Below are 21,421 nucleotides of genomic sequence, written 5' to 3'. Positions count from 1 at the left end.
ACCTGTTGAGCCGTAGCCTGGTGTCGTAATGCCCAGGACGCACCCACGGCTCTGGTAGAATGGGCCTTCAGCCCTGATGGAACCGGAAGCCCAGCAGAACGGTAGGCTTCAAGAATTGGTTCTTTGATCCATCGAGCCAGGGTGGCTTTGGAAGCCTGCGACCCCTTGCGCTGGCCAGCGACAAGGACAAAGAGTGCATCAGAGCGGCGCAGGGGCGCCGTGCGGGAAATGTAGATTCTGAGTGCTCTCACCAGATCTAACAAATGTAAATCCTTTTCATACCGGTGAACCGGATGAGGACAAAAAGAAGGTAAGGAGATATCCTGATTAATATGAAACGAGGATACTACCTTAGGGAGAAACTCCTGAATGGGGCGCAGCACTACCTTGTCCTGGTGGACCACCAGGAAGGGAGCCTTGGATGACCGCGCTGCTAGCTCAGACACTCTCCGAAGAGACGTGATCGCTACCAGAAAGGCCACTTTCCGTGATAGTCGAGAGAGTGAAACATCCGTCAGAGACTCGAAAGGCGGCTTCTGGAGAGCAACTAGTACCCTGTTCAGATCCCATGGATCTAACGGCCGCTCGTACGGGGGGACGGTATGACCAAACCCCCTGCAGGAACGTGCGTACCTGCGGACGTCGGGCTAGACGCTTCTGAAAAAAACACCAATAGCGCCGAGACTTGCCCTTTAAGGTAGCCGAGCGACAAGCCCTTTTCCAACCCAGATTGCAGGGAGGAAAGAAAAGTAGGCAATGCCAATGGCCAGGGGGACACTCCTTGTACAGAGCACCAGTAAAAGAAAATCTTCCACTTCCGTGGTAGATCTTAGCAGACGTGGGCTTCATAGCCTGTCTCATGGTGGCAACGACCCCGTGGGATAATCCTGAGGACACTAGGATCTAGGACGCAATGGCCACACAGTAGGTTCAGGGCCGTAGAATTCAGATGGAAAAACGGCCCTTGGGACAGTAAGTCTGGCCGGTCTGGTAGTGCCCACGGTTGACCGACCGTGAGATGCCTGTCGCCAGAGCTCTTTGATCGTCATGAAAACCGGGACCTTGCTGTTGTGCCGATTCGTGAAACCCGTCCGGGTGCAGAGACCATTCTCCTGCGTCCACGCCCTGGTGACTGAGGAAGTCTGCTTCCCAGTTTTCTACGCCCGGGATGTGAACTGCGGATATGGTGTATGCTCTGTCTTCCACCCCTAGCAGAATCCGGCGGACTTCCTGGGAGGCTCGCCGACTGCGTAGTCCGCCTTGGTGGTTGATGTATGCCACCGCTGTGGATTGTCCGACTGAATTCGGATCTGTTTGCCTTCCAGCCACTGCAGGAAGTCTTGCAGTGCCATATGCACTGCCCAGAGCTCCAGACAATTGATCTGAAGAGTGGACTCTTCTGAAGAGAGTCCTTGATCGTGTGAGAAAGGGGGACGTTCCTGTGTAGGGACATCGACTTCCCCTCCCATTAGCGAAGAATGTTCTATTGAAGTGGACGCAGATGAAACTGCGTGAAAGGGACTGCCTCTGGATGAGGTGTCTCCTTGAAGGAGAGACTGCACCCCCGTCTGTAGTGACCGCTGTTTGTCCAGTGGAAGCTTCACCATCGCTGAGGGAGTGTGAAACCCCAAGCTAAGATATGCCAGCGATTGGGTTTAACTTTGAAAAGTTGAGGACCCACCCGAAACTCTGGGAAGTCTCCAGCGCCATGTTCAGGCTGTGTTGGCATGCCTCTTAAAAGAGTGCCTTGACAAGTAGATGGTCTAAGTAAGGGATCACAGGGTGACCCTGAGAGTGCGGGAGCGGTCCCACTGCTGCCATGAACTTGGTGAAAACCCGTGGGGCTGTCGCCAGACCGAAGGGTAGGGCTACGAACCGAAGATGCTCGTCTTCAATAACGAATCGTAGCAAACGCCGGTGCTCTGGAGCAATCGGCACGTGGAGATAAGCATCCTGATGTCTATTGATGCTAGGAAATCTCCTTGAGACATTGAGGCAATGACGGAGCGGAGGGATTCCATCCGGAACCGCCTGGTTTTCACGTGCTTGTTGAGCAGTTTAAGGTCCAGAACGGAACGGAAGGAGTCGTCCTATTTTGTCACCCCGACCAGATCGGAGTAAAAAGGGTCTCTTGTTCCTGAGGAGGAACCGGGATTACAACTCCTACTGCCTGCAGAAGAGCCTCGGCTCGGCCGGTGAGGAAGTTTTTGCGACAAACTGTCTCTCACCCACCGGCCATTGACCTGTGGCAGTTAAATGTCGCTAAAGCGGGGGAGTCTGCCACCGACCGCGGACGCGGAGAGAGAGGGCTGAAAGTCATGAGGAAACCGCCTTGGTAGCGGTTCCTCCGGCTGCCTTCTCCGGGCGTGATTGAGCCCGCCAGGAACCTGCGCCCCTCTGAGCCTTTTGAGTCCTGTTGGACGAGGGCAATTGGGACGTGCCCGAGCCTGGGAAGGACCGAAACCTCGACTGTCCCTTCTCCTGATGGGTCTTGTTTGATAGCTGGGGTAAGGAAGAATCCGTACCCTTGGACAGTTGAATGATTTAATCCAACCGCTCACGAAACAGTCTGTCACCAGATAAAGGCAATCTGGTTAAGCACTTTTGTGGAAGCAGCATCTACTCCAATCCCTTAACACTAGGAGCGTAACAACACGGAGTTGGCGGACGCCACTGACGTACGGCTCGTAGAGTCCAGGACAGCATAAACAGCTTGAGTCGCAATGCCGACATTGCGAGGTGAAGGACGCTACTGCGGCCAATATGTACATGTGACCGCGTCCCTCTGCGCAATACTAGCTGAAATAGCTTGGAGTGCCTCTATGGCTGCGAATGCCGGGGCAACCGACCCGCCGATAGCTTCATAGACAGATTGCAACCAGAGGGCTATCTGTCTGTCAATGGCATCTTTAAGTGAAGTCCCATCTTCCACTGCAACTATAGATCTAGCCGCAAGCCTGGAGATTGGGGGATCCACCCTTGGAGCGCTTGAGCACGTCAGGGGGGAAGAGACAACGCGTATCTTCAATACGGTTGGAGAAACGCTTATCGGGATAAGCGTGATGTTCCTGGACTGCTTCTCTGTAGTCAGAGTGACCAGAAAAGTACTCAATATACGCTTGAGATACCGAAATAGGGATTTCTTCTGCTGTGAAGCTGACCCCTCCACTGGAGGAGTTGAGGGAGAAATACCCAACCTTCCATTGATGGACGCTATAAGATTATTCACTATAGCGTCACCATCCGGTGTATCCGGATTGAGAGCGGTCTCAGGATCAGAGTCCTGAACAGCTACGTCTGCCTCGTCAGACAGAGAGTACTGTGATGAAGTCGAGGGCCGTTCTTAGGGAGCTCGCTTAGGCCGTCTGGGACTGCCGTCCGTGTCAGAGCCTGCACCCTGGGATGCATGGGACCCTCCTGGAGCCATGATTTGTTTCGAAATCAGGGTGGCCAGGGGCATTGAATCAACATTGCCCAAGGTCTGTCTGGACTGCAAAGTCTGTAAGATGTTAGTCATAGCCACAGACAATATATCAGCGGAAACTGCAACTCCGTCCCTGTCCCTGGACAGGGATCACAGGTGGTTCTTTTGGCCACCTGTAGCAGAGACCCCGTTGAGTAATTGCACACACTGGGGGTCCTGGAACAGTCGCATGCAGTACAAGCAGCAAGAAATCCTGTGCCTTGGCACCCATGCTTTTTTTTTTTTTGCTGTTGCTGTCTAGCCATCTAGGAGCATTAGCCAAGAATAGCGACCGTACAGTGCAATGTATAGCATACAAGCATGAAGTACAATAAACACTTCAGCACATGCAGTACAAGGAGCATAGAAAGCCTGTGCCTTGGCACCTTTGCTTTTCTGCTGCCGTTGTCTAGTTATTCAGGAGCATTAGCCAGGAAAAGCGACATACAGTGAATGTATAGCATACAAGCATGAAAATAACCACTGCAGCACATGCAATCCAAGCAGCATTGAAAGCTTGTGCCTTAGCACCCTTGCTTTTCTGCTGCTGTTGTCTAGTCATCAAGGAGCATTAGCCAAGAATAGCGACATGCAGTGAATGTACAAGCATGAAAATAAACTCTGCAGTACATGCAATCCAAGCAGCATTGAAAGCTTGTGCCTTAGCACCATTGCTGTTTGCTGCCGCTGTCTAGCCATCTAGGCGGGAAGACAGCCAAGAATAGCCCTTACAGTGCAATGTAAAGCATACAAGCATAAAGGACACATGACACTGCAGCACATGCAAGACAAGCAGCATATAGAGTCTGTGCTTTAGCACCCCTGATCTTTTGCTGCTGTTTCTAGGTCTGCATCCTGAATAGCGACCGTACAAAAGTACAACAGGACACTTCGGCATTAGTGGGTCAGCACTTTAGTTGCCGCTTACCGCCCGCACAAAAGCGGGTGTGTGGCGCCGGAATCCTGCTGGTAGCTCAGTGTCTCCGTTTTCCCCGCTCTGCGTGCCGGAATGGCTGCCGGCGTCCAGAGGAGAGGGGCGGGCCGAGGGCGTGCCCGAGACAAGAGCGGGAACCCGGCGCCCACTGTGTCTAGTAAAGGGGGCTGGAGAATGCAAATAAGTCTCCAGCCCTCGGCGCTGCTATAGAACAGCGTCTCTCCCTGTCCCTGAGTGACAGGGTGGGGGCGGGAACGAAGCGGCGCTAGGCCGCAAAAGCCGGGGACTAAAGTTAGAAGCGCCGCCGCCGTAAAAGCGCGGTCGGCGCGTCCCCGGCGCACTACAAGTCGCAGCTGCGCCGCCGCTCCAGGGGCGGTCGGCGCGGCGGTCCCCACACGTAAAGTCCCCCAGTAATCTGCAGGGACTATAAGCCCAGCGCACAGCGCTACAGTCCCCGGCGCACTAGCACGCCCAGCAAGCCTGGAGTGTGCGTGGCCTGCCATACGGGGACACAGAGTACCTGAAAGTTGCAGGGCCTTGTCCCTGAACGGCACTCCCGCTCCACATCCAGCAGGTTCAATGGGTCTGTGGATGGAGCCCGGCCTCAGGGCTTGGTGGCCGGAAAGATCCCACTTCCTCAGAGCCCCTCAGGGGGATGGGGAAGGAAAACAGCATGTGGGCTCCAGCCTCCGTACCAGCAATAGGTACCTCAACCTTACAAACCGCAAGTGGGGTGAGAAGGGAGCATGCTGGGGGCCCTAGTATGGGCCCTCTTTTCTTCCATCCGATATAGTCAGCAGCTACTGCTGACTGAACAGTGGAGCTTATGCATGGATGTCTGACCTCCTTCGCACAAAGCAGAAAACTGGTGAGCCAGTGATCCCACTGGGGGTGCATAGCCAGAAGGGGAGGGGCCTTACACTTTTTAGTGTAATTGCTTTGTGTGGCCTCCGGAGGCAGTGCTATACACCCCAATCGTCTGGGTCTCCCAATGGAGCGCCGAAGAAATAACTGCCCATGAATTGAGGAAAATCAAGCGTGAAGCTGCCAAGATGCCATTTGCCACCAGTTTAGCCATATTTCAGAGCTGCAACGTTACTGGAGTATCAAAAAGCACAAGGTGTGCCATACTCAGGGACATGGCCAAGGTAAGGAAGGCTGAAAAACGACCAGCTTTGAACAAGAACATAAGATAAAACGTCAAGACTGGGCCAAGAAATATCTTAAGACTGATTTTTTCAAAGGTTTTATAGACTGATGAAATGAGAGTGACTCTTGATGGGCCAGATGGATGGGCCAGATGGATGGGCCAGAGGCTGGATCAGTAAAGGGCAGAGAGCTCCACTCCGACTCAGACGCCGGCAAGGTGGAGGTGGGGTACTGGTATGGGCTGGTATCATCAAAGATGAACTTGTGGGACCTTTTCGGGTTGAGGATGGAGTGAAGCTAAACTCCCAGACCTACTGCCAGTTTCTGGAAGACAAGCAGTGGTACAGGAAGAAGTCGGTATCGTTCAAGAAAAACATGATTTTGATGAAGGACAATGCTTCATCACATGCATCCAACTACTCCACAGCGTGGCTGGCCAGTAAAGGTCTAAAAGATGAAAAAATAATGACATGGCCCCCTTGTTCACCTCATCTGAGCTCCATAGTGAACCTGTGGTCCCTCATCAAATGTAAGATCTACAGGGAGGGGAAACAGTACACCTCTCAGAACAGTGTCTGGGAGGCTGTGGTGGCTGCTGCACGCAATGTTGATTGTAAACAGATCAAGCAACTGACAATCTATGGATGGTGGGCTGTTGAGTTTCATCATAAAGAAAGGTGGCTATACTGGTCACTAATTTTTTTTTGTTTTGTTTTTGCATGTCAGAAATGTTTATTTCTAAATTTTGAGCAGTTAGGCTATGTGCGCACGTTGCGTAAATTCATGCAGTTACGCTGCGCTTTGTAGCGCAGCGTAACTGCATGCGTCCTGCGTCCCCTGCACAGTCTATGGAGATTGTGCAGGGGCCGTGCGCACGTGGCGTTTTAGAGCGCAGCACTTCGGCTACTGCCGAAGCGCTGCGCAAAAAGAAGTGACATGTCACTTCTTCCGTGCGCTTTGCCGGCAGCTCCTGCTCTGTCTATGGCAGGAGCTGCAGGCAGAGCGCACGTTCTCGCCGGCACCATGCGCTTCAGAACGGAGCTTTTCAGCTGCGCTCTGAAGCGCACCTTTTACGGTGCTGGGCTAGTACGCAACGTGCGCACATACCCTTATATTGGTTTACCTGGTGAAAATAAACAAGTGAGATGGGAATATATTTGGTTTTTATTAAGTTGCCTAATAATTCTGCACAGTAATAGTTACCTGCACAAACCGATATCCTCATAAGATAGCCAAATCTAAAAAAAAAAAAAAACACTCCAACTTCCAAAAGAAGGGAATTTTGTTACTTACCGTAAATTCCTTTTCTTCTAGCTCCAATTGGGAGACCCAGACGATTGGGTGTATAGCTACTGCCTCCGGAGGCCACACAAAGTATTACACTAAAAAGTGTAAGGCCCCTCCCCTTCTGCATATACACCCCCCGTGGATCACGGGCTGCTTCAGTTTTAGTGCAAAAGCAAGAAGGAGGAAAGCCAATAACTGGTTAAACAATTCAATCCGAAGGAACATCGGAGAACTGAAACCATTCAACATGAACAACATGTGTACCCGAACAACCAAAAAATCCCGAAGGAACAGGGGCGGGTGCTGGGTCTCCCAATTGGAGCTAGAAGAAAAGGAATTTACGGTAAGTAACAAAATTCCCTTCTTCTTCGGCGCTCCATTGGGAGACCCAGACGATTGGGACGTCCAAAAGCAGTCCCTGGGTGGGTAAATTAATACCTCAAGTTTGGACTGTAAAAACAGCCCTTCCCTACATGGAGGCAACCGCCGCCTGCAGGACTCTTCTACTTAGGCTGGCATCCGCCTAAGCGTAGGCATGCACCTGATAACGCTTGGTGAAGGTGTGCAGACTCGCCCAGGTAGCCGCCTGGCACACCTGCTGAGCCGTAGCCTGGTGCCGTAATGTCCAGGACGCACCCACGGCTCTGGTAGAATGGGCCTTCGGCCCTGATGGAACCGGAAGCCCAGCAGAACGGTAGGCTTCAAGAATTGGTTCCTTGATCCATCGAGCCAGGGTGGATTTGGAAGCCTGCGACCCTTTGCGCTGACCAGCGACAAGTACAAAGGGTGCATCCGAGCGGCGCAGGGGCGCCGTGCGGGAAATGTAGATTCTGAGTGCTCTCATCAGATCCAACAAATACAAATCCAATTCATATCGATGAACTGGATGAGGACAAAAGGAAGGTAAGGAGATATCCTGACTGAGATGAAAAGGGGGATACCACCTTAGGGAGAAACCCCGGAATCAGGCGCAGCGCTACCTTGTCTTGGTGAAACACCAAGAAGGGAGCTTTGGATGACCGCGCTGCGAGCTCGGACACTCTCTGAAGAGACGTGACCGCTACCAAAAAGGCCACTTTCTGTGAAAGTCGAGAAAGTGAAACATCCCTCAGAGGCTCAAAGGGCGGCTCCTGGAGAGCAATTAGTACCCTGTTCAGATCCCATGGGTCTAACGGCCTCTTGTACGGAGGGACAATGTGACAAACCCCCTGCAGGAACGTGCGTACCTGAGGAAGTCGCCCTATGCGCTTCTGAAAGAATACAGACAGCGCTGGGACTCGTCCGTTAAGGGAGCCGAGCGACAAACCTTTTCCCAAACCAGATTGCAGGAAGGAAGGAAAAGTAGGCAATGCAAATGTCCAGGGAGACACTCCCTGAGCAGAGCACTAAGATAAGAATATCTTCCACGTCTTGTGGTGGATCTCGGCAGACGTCGGCTTCCTAGCCCGTCTCATGGTGACAATGACGTCTTGAGATAATCCTGAAGACGCTAGGATCCAGGACTCAATAGCCACCAGTCAGGTTCAGGGCTGTAGAATTCAGATGGAAAAAAACGGCACATGCAATACAAGCAGCCTAGAAAGCCTGTGCCTTAGCACCCTTGCTTTTTGCTGCTGTAGTCTAGCCATCTAGGCATAAAGTACAAATGGCATAGTGGGGTCAGCACTTCAGGTGCTGCTTACCGCCCGCCCAAAGGCGGGTGTGTGGTCGCCCGAATCCTGTGACTGGTTGCCCAGAGCTTGTCTCCCTTCTCCAGCCCAGACTGCGTGCAGGAATGGCTGCCGGCGTCTTGTGAAGAGGGGCGGGCCGTGGGCGTGCCCCAGACAAGAGCGGGAAACTGGCGTCCCACTGTGTCCAGTGAAGGGGGCTGGAGAATGCAAAGCAGACTCCAGCTCTCGGCGCTGACTGTCTGTACAGCGTCCCGCCCCTCCCCTGACTGGCAGGGCTGGGGGCGGGAACGAAGTGAAAACTAGGCCGCAAAGCCGGGGACTCGAGTAATAAGCGCGGCCGTCCTATGCACGGCCAGCGCGGAAGTCCCCGGCGCACCACAAGTCCCAGCCGCGCCACAGTGTAAAACACCCCGCAGCGGCCGGCGCGGCAGTTTCTAACACATAAATTCACTCAGCTAAGCTGCAGTGAATAATAGCACAAGCGCTCCGCGCAGTTGTCCCCGGCGCACTAGCACTCCCAGCAATGCTGGTGTGTGTGTGCGCGATGTGTACGGAGACACAGAGTACCTTAATGTAGCAGGGCCCTGTCCCTGACGATACTCAGCTCCATACCCAGCAGGTTCTCTGGGTCTGTGGATGGAGCCCGGTCTCAGTGCCTGGAGACCGGTAAGATCCCACTTCACCCAGAGCCCCGAGGGGGGATGGGGAAAAAAAACAGCATGTGGGCTCCAGCCTCCGTACCCGCAATGGGTACCTCAACCTTAACAAACACCCGACAAAAGTGGGGTGAGAAGGGAGCATGCTGGGGGCCCTAGTATGGGCCCTCTTTTCTTCCATCCGACATAGTCAGCAGCTGCTGCTGACTAAAAACAGTGGAGCTATGCGTGGATGTCTGACCTCCTTCGCACAAAGCATAAAACTGAAGCAGCCCGTGATCCACGGGGGGTGTATATGCAGAAGGTGAGGGGCCTTACACTTTTTAGTGTAATACTTTGTGTGGCCTCCGGAGGCAGTAGCTATACACCCAATCGTCTGGGTCTCCCAATGGAGCGCCGAAGAAATTTTAAGCTTTGATATTTAGAAGTCTTTTGGGTTGATTGAGAACATAGTTGTTGACCAATAATAAAAAAATCCTCTAAAATACAACTCGCCTAATAATTCTGCACACGGTGTAGGTTTCCCAAATTTGCCATATTTGTCTTAGGCTGCTTTCACACATCCGGTTTTTGCAGTGCAGCTCAATCCGGCTCAAAAACCTATGCAACGGATGCGGCGAAAGAAGGGAATTTTGTTTACTTACCGTAAATTCCTTTTCTTCTAGCTCCAATTGGGAGACCCAGACAATTGGGTTGTATAGCTATGCCTCCGGAGGCCACACAAAGCATTACACTAAAAGTGTAAAGCCCCTCCCCTTCTGCCTATACACCCCCCGTGCTCACGGGCTCCTCAGTTTTGGTGCAAAAGCAAGAAGGAGGAAAAAAATTATAATTGGTTTAAAGTAAATTCAATCCGAAGGAATATCGGAGAACTGAAACCATTCAACATGAACAACATATGTACACAAAAAACAGGGGCGGGTGCTGGGTCTCCCAATTGGAGCTAGAAGAAAAGGAATTTACGGTAAGTAAACAAAATTCCCTTCTTCTTTGTCGCTCCATTGGGAGACCCAGACAATTGGGACGTCCAAAAGCAGTCCCTGGGTGGGTAAATAATACCTCATAATAGAGCCGTAACCGGCTCCGTCCTACAGGTGGGCAACCGCCGCCTGAAGGACTCGCCTACCTAGGCTGGCATCTGCCGAAGCATAGGTATGCACCTGATAGTGTTTCGTGAAAGTGTGCAGGCTCGACCAGGTAGCCGCCTGACACACCTGCTGAGCCGTAGCCTGGTGCCGCAAAGCCCAGGACGCTCCCACGGCCCTGGTAGAATGGGCCTTCAGCCCTGAGGGAACCGGAAGCCCGGAGGAACGATAAGCCTCGAGAATTGGTTCCTTGATCCACCGAGCCAGGGTTGATTTGGAAGCTTGTGTCCCTTTACGCTGGCCAGCGACAAGGACAAAGAGCGCATCCGAGCGGCGCAGGGGCGCCGTACGAGAAATGTAGAATCTGAGTGCTCTCACCAGATCTAACAAGTGCAAATCCTTTTCACATTGGTGAACTGGATGAGGACAAAAAGAGGGTAAGGAGATATCCTGATTGAGATGAAAGGGGGATACCACCTTAGGGAGAAATTCCGGAACCGGACGCAGAACCACCTTGTCCTGGTGAAACACCAGGAAGGGGGCTTTGCATGACAGCGCTGCTAGCTCAGACACTCTCCGAAGTGATGTGACTGCCACTAGGAAGACCACCTTCTGTGAAAGGCGCGAGAGAGAGATATCCCTCATTGGCTCGAACGGTGGTTTCTGAAGAACCATCAGCACCCTGTTCAGATCCCAGGGTTCTAACGGACGCCTGTAAGGAGGTACGATGTGACAAACCCCCTGCAGGAACGTGCGTACCTGTGGAAGTCTGGCTAGGCGCTTCTGAAAAAAGACAGAGAGCGCAGAGACTTGTCCCTTAAGGGAGCCTAGTGACAAACCCTTTTCTAATCCGGATTGAAGAAAGGACAGAAAAGTGGGCAAGGTAAACGGCCAGGGAGCAACGCCCTGAGCAGAGCACCACGACAGGAAAATTTTCCAAGTCCTGTGGTAGATCTTGGCGGACGTTGGTTTCCTAGCCTGTCTCATGGTGGCAATGACCTCTTGAGATAAACCTGAAGACGCTAGGATCCAGGACTCAATGGCCACACAGTCAGGTTCAGGGCCGCAGAATTCAGATGGAAAAACGGCCCTTGAGACAGCAAGTCTGGTCGGTCTGGGAGTGCCCACGGTTGGCCGACCGTGAGATGCCACAGATCCGGGTACCACGACCTCCTCGGCCAGTCTGGAGCGACGAGGATGGCGCGACGGCAGTCGGCCCTGATCTTGCGTAACACTCTGGGCAACAGTGCCAGAGGAGGAAACACATAAGGGAGTTGAAACTGCGACCAATCCTGAACTAAGGCGTCTGCCGCCAGAGCTCTGTGATCTTGAGACCGTGCCATGAACGTCGGGACCTTGTTGTTGTGCCGGGACGCCATTAGGTCGACGTCCGGCATGCCCCAGCGGCAACAGATCTCCTGAAACTTGTCCGGGTGAAGGGACCATTCCCCTGCGTCCATGCCCTGGCGACTGAGAAAATCTGCTTCCCAGTTTTCTACGCCCGGGATGTGAACTGCGGATATGGTGGAGGCTGTGGCTTCCACCCATAGCAGAATCCGCCGGACCTCCTGGAAGGCTTGCCGACTGCGTGTCCCGCCTTGGTGGTTGATGTATGCCACCGCTGTGGAGTTGTCCGACTGAATTCGGATCTGTTTGCCTTCCAGCCACGGCTGGAATGCTTTTAGGGCAAGATACACTGCCCTTATCTCCAGAACATTGATCTGAAGGGAGGACTCTGTCTGAGTCCAAGTCCCCTGAGCCCTGTGGTGGAGAAAGACCGCTCCCCACCCTGACAGGCTCGCGTCCGTCGTGACCACAGCCCAGGATGGGGGCAGGAAGGATTTCCCCTTCGACAGAGAAGTGGGAAGAAGCCACCACTGAAGGGAAGCTTTGGCTGCCCGAGAAAGGGAGACGTTCCTGTCGAGGGACGTCGACTTCCTGTCCCATTTGCGGAGAATGTCCCATTGAAGTGGGCGCAGATGAAACTGCGCAAAAGGAACTGCCTCCATTGCTGCCACCATCTTCCCTAGGAAGTGCATGAGGCGCCTCAGGGGGTGTGACTGACCATGAAGGAGAGATTGCACCCCTGTCTGTAGTGAACGCTGTTTGTTCAGCGGAAGCTTCACTATCGCTGAGAGAGTATGAAACTCCATGCCAAGATATGTCAGTGATTGGGCCGGTGTCAGATTTGACTTTGGAAAATTGATGATCCACCCGAAACTCTGGAGAGTTTCCAGAGCAATGTTCAGGCTGTGTTGGCATGCCCCTTGAGAGGGTGCCTTGACCAGTAGATCGTCTAAGTAAGGGATCACCGAGTGTCCCTGAGAGTTTAGGATTGCCACCACTGTTGCCATGACCTTGGTGAAGACCCGTGGGGCTGTTGCCAGGCCAAAAGGTAGTGCCACGAACTGAAGGTGTTCGTCCCCTATGGCGAAGCGCAGGAAGCGCTGATGCTCTGGCGCAATCGGTACGTGGAGATAAGTATCTTTGATGTCTATTGATGCCAGGAAATCTCCTTGGGACATGGAGGCGATGACGGAGCGAAGCGATTCCATCCGGAACCGCCTGGTTTTCACATGCTTGTTGAGCAGCTTTAGGTCCAAAACGGGACGGAAGGATCCGTCCTTTTTTGGCACCACGAACAAGTTGGAGTAAAAACCGTGACCCCGTTGCTGAAGAGGAACCGGGATCACCACTCCTTCCGCCTTCAGGGTGTCCACCGCCTGCATAAGAGCCTCGGCTCTGTCGGGGGGTGGAGATGTTCTGAAGAAACGAGTCGGAGGACGAGAGTTGAACTCTATCCTGTAACCGTGAGATAGAATGTCTCTCACCCATCGGTCTTTTACTTGTGGCAGCCAGATGTCGCAAAAGCGGGAGAGCCTGCCACCGACCGAGGATGCGGTTTGAAGAGGCCGAAAGTCATGAGGAGGCCGCTTTGGGAGCGGTGCCTCCGGCGGTCTTTTTAGGACGTGACTTAGACCGCCATGCATCTGAGTTCCTCTGATCTTTCTGAGGCCTTGTCCGCGGTCCGAAAGGACCGAAACCTCGATTGTACCTTCCGTGGTTGAGGTCTGTTTGGTTTGGACTGGGGTAAGGATGAATCCTTTCCCTTGGATTGTTTAATGATTTCATCCAATCGCTCACCAAACAAGCGGTCGCCTGCTGCTGGGACCCTGAACAGTGTGATGAAGTGGAGGGAATTTCCCAGCGACCCCGCTTGGGCGGCCTGGGACTGCGGTCCGTGTCAGAGACCTCACCCTGGGACCTGTGGGTTACCCCCGGGGCACATTGCTGTTCCAATTGAGGGGGACCAGGGGTCAAGGATTGGATAGAGCCCGGGGCCTGAATCACCGGTCTGGACTGCAAAGCTTCCAGTATTTTAGCAGACCATTTATCCATAGTGTCAGACAGCTTGTCAGCAAAGGCTGCAAACTCCGTCCCTGTCACCTGGACAGTGGTAGCAGGTGGATCCACCTGGGCCACTTGTAGCAGAGGCTCCGGCTGAGTAAGCGCAACCGGGGCCGAGCATTGCACACAATGAGGGTCAGTGGACCCTGCCGGTAGTACAGCTGTACATGAGGTACAGGTTGCAAAATACGTCTGTGCTGTGGCACCCTTGCTTTTTGCAGATGACATGTTGTCTCCTCTGAGAACAACCAGGAGGGTATATAGCCAAAACTCAACAGAGCGACCGTACAGTGCAATGTATAGCCTAAAAGCCTATATATATATATATACACTTCGGTACTCAGTGGGGCCAGCACCACAGGTGCTGCTTACCGACCGCTCAGAGCGGTTGTGTGGTCGCCAGATTCCCTGCCTGGGTCTCCCTGTGTTGCCTCTCCTCCTCAGCGTCTGAATCGCTGACAGGAATGGCTGCCGGCGTTCTGTGAGGAGGAGGAGACCGTGGGCGTGCCCAAGAAAAGTGCGGGAATCCAGCGCCCCACTGTACTGAGTGAGGAGGGAGGAGGATACTAATGTATGCTCCAGCCCTCTGCTGACGATCCGTGCAGCGTCCCGCCCCTCCCCTGACTGGCAGGCCTATGGGCGGGAAAGAACGACACTAGGCCGCAGAAGCCGGGGACTAAAGTTATAAGCGCGGCCGGCAATAAGCGCGGCCGCGCGTAGTCCCCCGGCGCACTAACACCTCCAGCAGTGCTGGAAAGTGTATGGCACTAACGTTTCATGTCCGGCGCACTAACACACCCAGCGGAGCTGGAAAGTGTCTGGCACAAGCACTCCATGTCCGGCGCACTAACACACCCAGCAGAGCTGGAAAGTGTCTGGCCTAAACGCTCCATGTCCGGCGCACTAACACACCCAGCAGAGATGGAAAGTGTCTGGCACAAGCGCTCCATGCCCGGCGCACTAACACACCCAGCAGTGCTGTAATGTGTATGGGACCAGCGCTCCATGCGCGGTCCCCACGGAGACACAGAGTACCTCATAGTAGCAGGGCTTTGTCCCTGACGCCTCCTTCGCACAAAGCAAAAAAACTGAGGAGCCCGTGAGCACGGGGGGTGTATAGGCAGAAGGGGAGGGGCTTTACACTTTTAGTGTAATGCTTTGTGTGGCCTCCGGAGGCATAGCTATACAACCCAATTGTCTGGGTCTCCCAATGGAGCGACAAAGAAAACGGATTCGTTGCATAAGTTGTTCCATGCGGCCCATCCGTTTTTTGACGGATGCGGCTTAATACTGAGCATGCGCAGTTCAAAAAACCGCATCCGGCGTATGGATGCGGTTTTTGACGCAGGTCGCCGCATCCGGCGTCCGTATGCTCGCATTGTAAAATTGCGCCGGATCCGGTGCAATGCGTTTTTTTTGCCGCACAAAAAAAAGTGTCAGGCAACGTTCCATCCGGCCACCGCATGGGCTAAATATGCCGCATCCGGGAAAAAACGGACGCAACGCAAGGCCATGTGGCACAATACGGCGCTAATGCAAGTCTATGCGGAAAAACCGCAGCCGGCTGCAAAAAAAAAAACCAAACGGTTGCGTTTTTTTGCAAAGCGCCGTATTGTGCCGCTCAGCAAAAACCGGATGTGTGAAAGCAGCCTTAGGTATGACTTTTCCTTTGCCGAGATAATCCTTCCATCTCCCAGGTGTGGAATATCAAGATGCTGATTAGACATGATTATTGCACAGGTGTGGCATATCAAGATGCTGATTACACAGCATTACTATTGCACAGGTGTGCCTAAGGCTGACCACAATAAAAAGCCACTCTAAAATGTGCAGATTTATCACACAGCACAATGCCACAGATGTCACAAGTTTTGATGGAGCATGGAATTGCCATGCTGGCTGCAGGAACGTCCACCAGAGCTGTTGCCCATGAATTGAATGTTCATTTCTCTACTAAAGTCATCTCCAAAGAAATTTCAGAGAATTTGGCAGCACATCCAACCGGCCTCACAACCGCAGATCATGTGTAACCACACCAGACCATGACCTTAACATCCAGCATCTTCACCTGCAAGATCATCTGAGACCAGCCACCCACACCGCTGCTGCAACTATCTGTTTCCATAACCAAAGAATTTTTGCACAAACTGTTTGTTGTTGTAACAGACTTGAGTGGGCAAATGCTCACAAATTTGGCACATTGGAGATGTGTTCTTTTCACAGATGTATTCTGGTTTTCACTGTACAGGGCAGATGGCACAGTTTGTTGATGTTATGGCATCGGCAGGCGCAAGTTACGGATAACAAACAAAGGTGCATTTTATTGATGCTATCTTGAATGCACAAAGATATTGTGATGAATCCTGAGGCCCATTGTTGTGTCATTCACTCATTCATGCGTGATAATGCAAGGATCTATACATAACTCCTGGAAGCTGTTCTTGTATGGTGAGCAGTCACCAGACATGTCACCTATTGAGCATGCTTGAGATGCTCTGGATCTGCGTATGCGACAGCATGTTTGAAGCAGATGTGTTGCACTGCATGAAGCAAAATGGACTGGTTTCCCCCCCCCCCCCCCCCCCAGCCCTGTCAAAGTGTTGTGTTTATATTTTTGTGCAGGGTATATAGCAAAATCCTTCTTTACATTTTCAGTAGGTTGGCATTTCCTCACTTACCCCCTCTTTCACTACCAGAACTATCCTTGAGAGCCTTGATACATCCATTATGCACCAGTTCTCCAAGTCTACGCAGGTCAGTCTCAGATTTCTCCACTAACTCTGCATCTCGAGCGATCGCATCTAACCTAGAAAAGAAAGTTATACAAAAATGTTAAAGCTATCTTAACCTCTCAATGACTGCGGGCAGTAAAGTTACGTCCTAGCGGTCATAGTGTTAATCCCACCTGGCTGCCGTGGGGAACTGCGCACATGTCAGCGGATTTGTACAGGTGATATGTGTGCCTAGCAGGCACGAGCAGATCCGCAATATATCCCCTTAAGGCCCCCTTCACACGTCAGTGATCCTGGTACATATGTGCTTTTTTTTTTTTTTTTAAACGTACCAGAATTACTGACATACGCAGACCCATTATAATCAATGGGTCTGCTCACACATCAGTGATTTTTCACTGAACGTGTCTCCGTGCAGTGTACACGCGTGTCCGTGATTCTGCAGAGACAAGTCCGTTTTTTTTCTGGCATCACTGATGACCCACGGACCACACTATGGTGTGATCCGTGAAACACGTACCAGAAAAAAAACACTGACATATCACATAATAAACATTTTCAACTAAACTTTCCAATGATTCGCTGTGCAGCCTCCGCTCTCTGCAGCTCCTGCCCGACTCATGAATATTCATGAAAGCAGGAACATCCGACCCGGAAGCAGCTGCAGAGAGCGGTGGGCGGACGCTGCAGAGCCGAGGAGTTCAGCACCATGGACAGCAGGAGCGAAGGCAGGTGAGTAATGTTTATTTGCAATCATGGATTGCACATGGACCACCCATGTGTGCCGTGAATAACGGGACATGGAGGGACATGTGCGTGTTTTACACGTCAGTGAATAACGTCAGTGTTTTTCACTGACGTGTGAAACGGGCCTAAATTGCGTGGTCAAAAAGTGATAGTGCCATTATAATAGCGGTCACGGTAGAAGTTTACTCAAAGCCGGACACCGGAAGACACGTGACGTGATCATGTGGATCCGATGGTTGTCATGGTAGCCCAGGATCATGTGATGACTCCTGTAGCTCACATGACTCAGGTCCTTTAACCAGCATCCGAGTATTGCCTGTTACTAGATAGGAGCTTTTCTCCCGATCTGAGCAGTGCTGCTCTGATCAGGAGAAAACAATGAGCGAACAGACTGCTAATTGTTATAGCTTGCTAGGGGGTCTATTAAAAGTAAAAAAAAACAAACGGATTTTTGTGTACTCACTGTAAAATCGTTTTCTCTTAGCCATCATTGAGGGACACAGGACCATGGGTGTTATGCTGCCTATCCATAGGAGGACACTAAGTAGATGCAAAATCATAGCTCCTCCTCTGCAGTATACACCCACTGGCCGGGCCAGGCAACCTCAGTTTTAGTACACAAGCAGTAGGAGAAAAAAAAAAAACAGTAAAAACTTCTCAACAGAGGAACATGAGAAAAAAAAAAAAAAAAAGAGTCATAACCAAATAAGGTACTGAGAGAACCAAGGCCCAACAGGGCAACAGGGTGGGTGCTGTGTCCCCCAATGATGGCTAAGAGAAAACGATTTTACGGTGAGTACACAAAAATCCGTTTTTCTTTGACGCCTCATTGGGGGACACAGGACCATGGGACGTCCTAAAGCAGTCCATGCGTGGGTAAACAATAAACAACGCAACCCAAGGACTAGGAACCAGTCCCAGATAGCCAGGAGCGCCTACTGAGATAGGTGCTCCACTATCGTTTGCAGAATTTTCCTACCTAGGTTCGCCTCAGCCGAAGCCTTGGTATGGATTCAGTAATGCTTTGAAACAGTATGTAGGCAAGACCAGGTCACAGCCTTACACCTCTGTTCCACTGAAGGCTGATGCCTAATGGCCCAAGAGGCGCCAACTGCTCGCGTGGAATGAGTCCACAGCCCACTAGGAATGGGCTTGAGTTGCAAGCGGTAGACCTCCTGGATCGCAGAGAGAATCCAGCGAGCCAGCGTTGCCTATGAAGCTGCCTGTCCTTTCTTAGGCCTTTCAGGAATGACGAACAAGGAGTCTATGTTCCTAAAGGGGCTGTCCTGGGTACGTAATAGCTGAGAGCCCTCACAAGATCTAGCGAATGTAGAAACCTTTCCACCCTATGGACTGGGTGTGGACAAAAAAGAGAATTTTGTTACTTACCGTAAATTCTTTTTCTTATAGTTCCGTATTGGGAGACCCAGACCATGGGTGTTTAGCTTCTGCCTCCGGAGGACACACAAAGTACTACACTTAAAAGTGTAGCTCCTCCCTCTGAGCTTATACACCCCCTGGTAGCCAGTCCTAGCCAGTTTAGTGCAAAAGCTGAAGGAGAATAGCCACCCACAAGTAGAACCGAGTAAGAACCGGAACAACCGGAGACTCTGTCCACGACAACAATACGGAACTATAAGAAAAAGAATTTACGGTAAGTAACAAAAGTAGGATTTTTGTGTACTCACCGTAAAATCTCTTTCTCTGAGTCTTCATTGGGGGACACAGGACCATGGGTTATGCTGCTGTCACTAGGAGGCTGACACTAAGTAAACATAAAAAAGTTAGCTCCTCCCTAGCAGCATACACCCCGAGCCGGAGGCGGGCTCAGATCAGTTGGTGCACAAGCAGTAGGAGGAGTACCAGAATCACCATACATAAACACAAGTTGTAACTAAAACAATGCAGCCGTGCAAACAAGAGGTCTATGAACATAAGACCACTGAAAAAATAGCAGGCAAATGCAATTGAATCAACCAAAAAACCAAGCAGGGTGGGTGCTGTGTCCCCCAATGAAGACTCAGAGAAAGAGATTTTACGGTGAGTACACAAAAATCCTACTTTCTCTATCGTTTCATTGGGGGACACAGGACCATGGGACGTCCAAAAGCAGTCCCTGGGTGGGAATACCGAAAAACCCGCAGAGGCACACAAACAACAACCTCCCTCGGCGGGCTTGCACTATAATTGAATGCTGCCACCCTATTACAGGTGCGCAACTGCTGCCTGCAAGACCTTTCTCCCAAAAATAGCATCTGCCGATGCTTGGGTGTGAACCTGGTAGAACCTAGTAAAGGTGTGCAGGCTAGACCAGGTGGCGGCCTTGCAGACCTGGTCGGCCGACGCCTGATGCCTAATCGCCCAAGAGGCGCCCACTGCGCGGGTAGAGTGCGCCTTTACCCCCCGCGGCGGAGACTTGTCCCGAATCCGGTAGGCCTCTGATATGGCGGAACGGATCCATCTGGCAATTGTGGCCTTGGATGCCGATTCACCCTTCTTGGGACCAGAAGGGAGAACAAACAGACCATCTGACTTACGGAACGGCGCGGTCCTGGAGACATAAATTCTAAGTGCACGCACTAGGTCCAGGGTGTGCAAGGACCTCTCCAAGCTGTGAGAGGGGCCAGGACAGAAGGACGGAAGGATGATTTCCTCATTAAGATGGAACGGGGAGACCACCTTTGGGAGAAAAGCGGGATCTGGCCGGAGAACCGCTTTGTCCTGGTGAAAAATCAAAAAGGGGGAACGACAAGAGAGAGCTGCCAGCTCTGACGTCCTGCGAATAGAAGTGATGGCAACAAGAAACACCACCTTCCAAGACAGGTGAGAAAGGGAAGATTCTCGCATGGGGAGCCCTGAAGTGACCCTAGGACTAGATTAAGGTCCCACGGTTCTAGAGGCCGACGGTACGGCGGTGCCAGGTGGGCCACTCCCTGGATGAAGGTCTTAACCTGTGAACGAGCGGCCAGTGGCTTCTGAAACAGGATTGATAACGCCGATATCTGGCCTTTTAGTGTTGCGAGCGAGAGACCCGCATCTAGGCCTGACTGCAAGAATGCCAACAGGGAAGGAAGGGAGAAGGCGAGAGGAGAAGAAATATTCTGCTCTTCACACCACCTGAAGAAAACCTTCCACGTGCGGTGGTAAATCTTTGATGAAGATGGCTTCCTGGCCCTAATCATTGTCTGAATCACTCTTGAGGAAAAACCAGCCTTAGCTAGAACCCAGGATTCAATGGCCAGGCCGTCAAATTTAGGACCTGTGAGTTCTGATGGAAGAGAGGCCCCTGCTGCAGGAGATCTGGACGGTCTGGAAGGTGCCACGGAGCGTCTGCGAGGAGCTGAGTTAGTTCCGCGAACCATGCTCGCCTGGGCCAGTCCGGAGCCACTAGGATGACCGGTATCCCTTCCGCCTTGATCTTCTTGAGGACCCTCGGAATTAGAGGGAGCGGAGGGAAGATGTACGGGAGACTGAACTGGCTCCATGACAGGGTGAGGGCGTCGACTCCTAAAGCCAAGCGGTCGCGGCACCGCGCTACAAAGTGCGGAACTTGACGGTTGAACCGGGAGGCCATTAGGTCCACGTCCGGAACTCCCCATCTGTCGCAGATCTGGTTGAAGACTTCCCGGTTGAGGGACCATTCTCCGGAGGCGAGGCCTTCCCTGCTGAGGAAGTCCGCCGCCCAATTGTCCACGCCTGGGATGTGTACCGCTGAGATCAGGGAGTGATGACACTCGGCCCAGTGCAATATCTTCTTGACTTCTCGCATCGCCCCGACACTTCTTGTGCCGCCTTGGTGGTTGATGTACGCCACCGCCGTCGCATTGTCCGACTGGATCCTGACCGGGCAACCCTGTACTAGGTGCCGAAACTGCTGCAAGGCTAGCCGGATGGCTCTTATCTCCAAAATGTTGATCTGGAGACAACTCTCTCTCGGTGACCATCGGCCCTGCGCTGTGTGATGTCGAAACACTGCTCCCCAGCCCTGGAGACTGGCGTCGGTGGTCACTATCTTCCAGTGGAGCGGGAGGAAAGACCTCCCTGATGCGAGGTTGCGCTGATTGAGCCACCAACGGAGGGAGTTGCGGGTCTCCGGCGAAAGATGAAAGCTGCGGTCCAGAGAAAAGGGAGATCTGTCCCACTTCTTCAGCAAGGCCAGCTGGAGTGGCCGGAGATGGAACTGTGCAAAGGGTACCGCTTCCATCGCCGCCACCATACGACCGAGGACTCGCATGCCGAACCTGATGGACACTTGGCGCTGACGCCGAAGAGCGCGGAGTCCTCGTTGTA

At 52.4% G+C, this 21,421-nt stretch overlaps 1 protein-coding gene across 1 annotated transcript in view; it reads right to left on the bottom strand.

The window, feature by feature from the left end:
• The window catches only part of CHD1 (chromodomain helicase DNA binding protein 1), a 295,481-nt gene that overhangs the window by 45,845 nt on the left and 228,215 nt on the right, over window positions 1–21,421 (bottom strand). The window contains exon 26 of the mRNA XM_075325063.1: window positions 16,331–16,458. Coding sequence (XP_075181178.1) covers window positions 16,331–16,458 — 128 coding nt within the window. The remainder of the gene's footprint in view (window positions 1–16,330; window positions 16,459–21,421) is intronic.

The sequence above is a fragment of the Anomaloglossus baeobatrachus genome, chromosome 1, assembly GCF_048569485.1.
Source record: "Anomaloglossus baeobatrachus isolate aAnoBae1 chromosome 1, aAnoBae1.hap1, whole genome shotgun sequence".
In the NCBI taxonomy this organism is placed as follows: domain Eukaryota; kingdom Metazoa; phylum Chordata; class Amphibia; order Anura; family Aromobatidae; genus Anomaloglossus; species Anomaloglossus baeobatrachus.
Note: the sequence above shows the minus strand (reverse complement) of the source record. Positions and strands in the feature narration are given on the sequence as shown.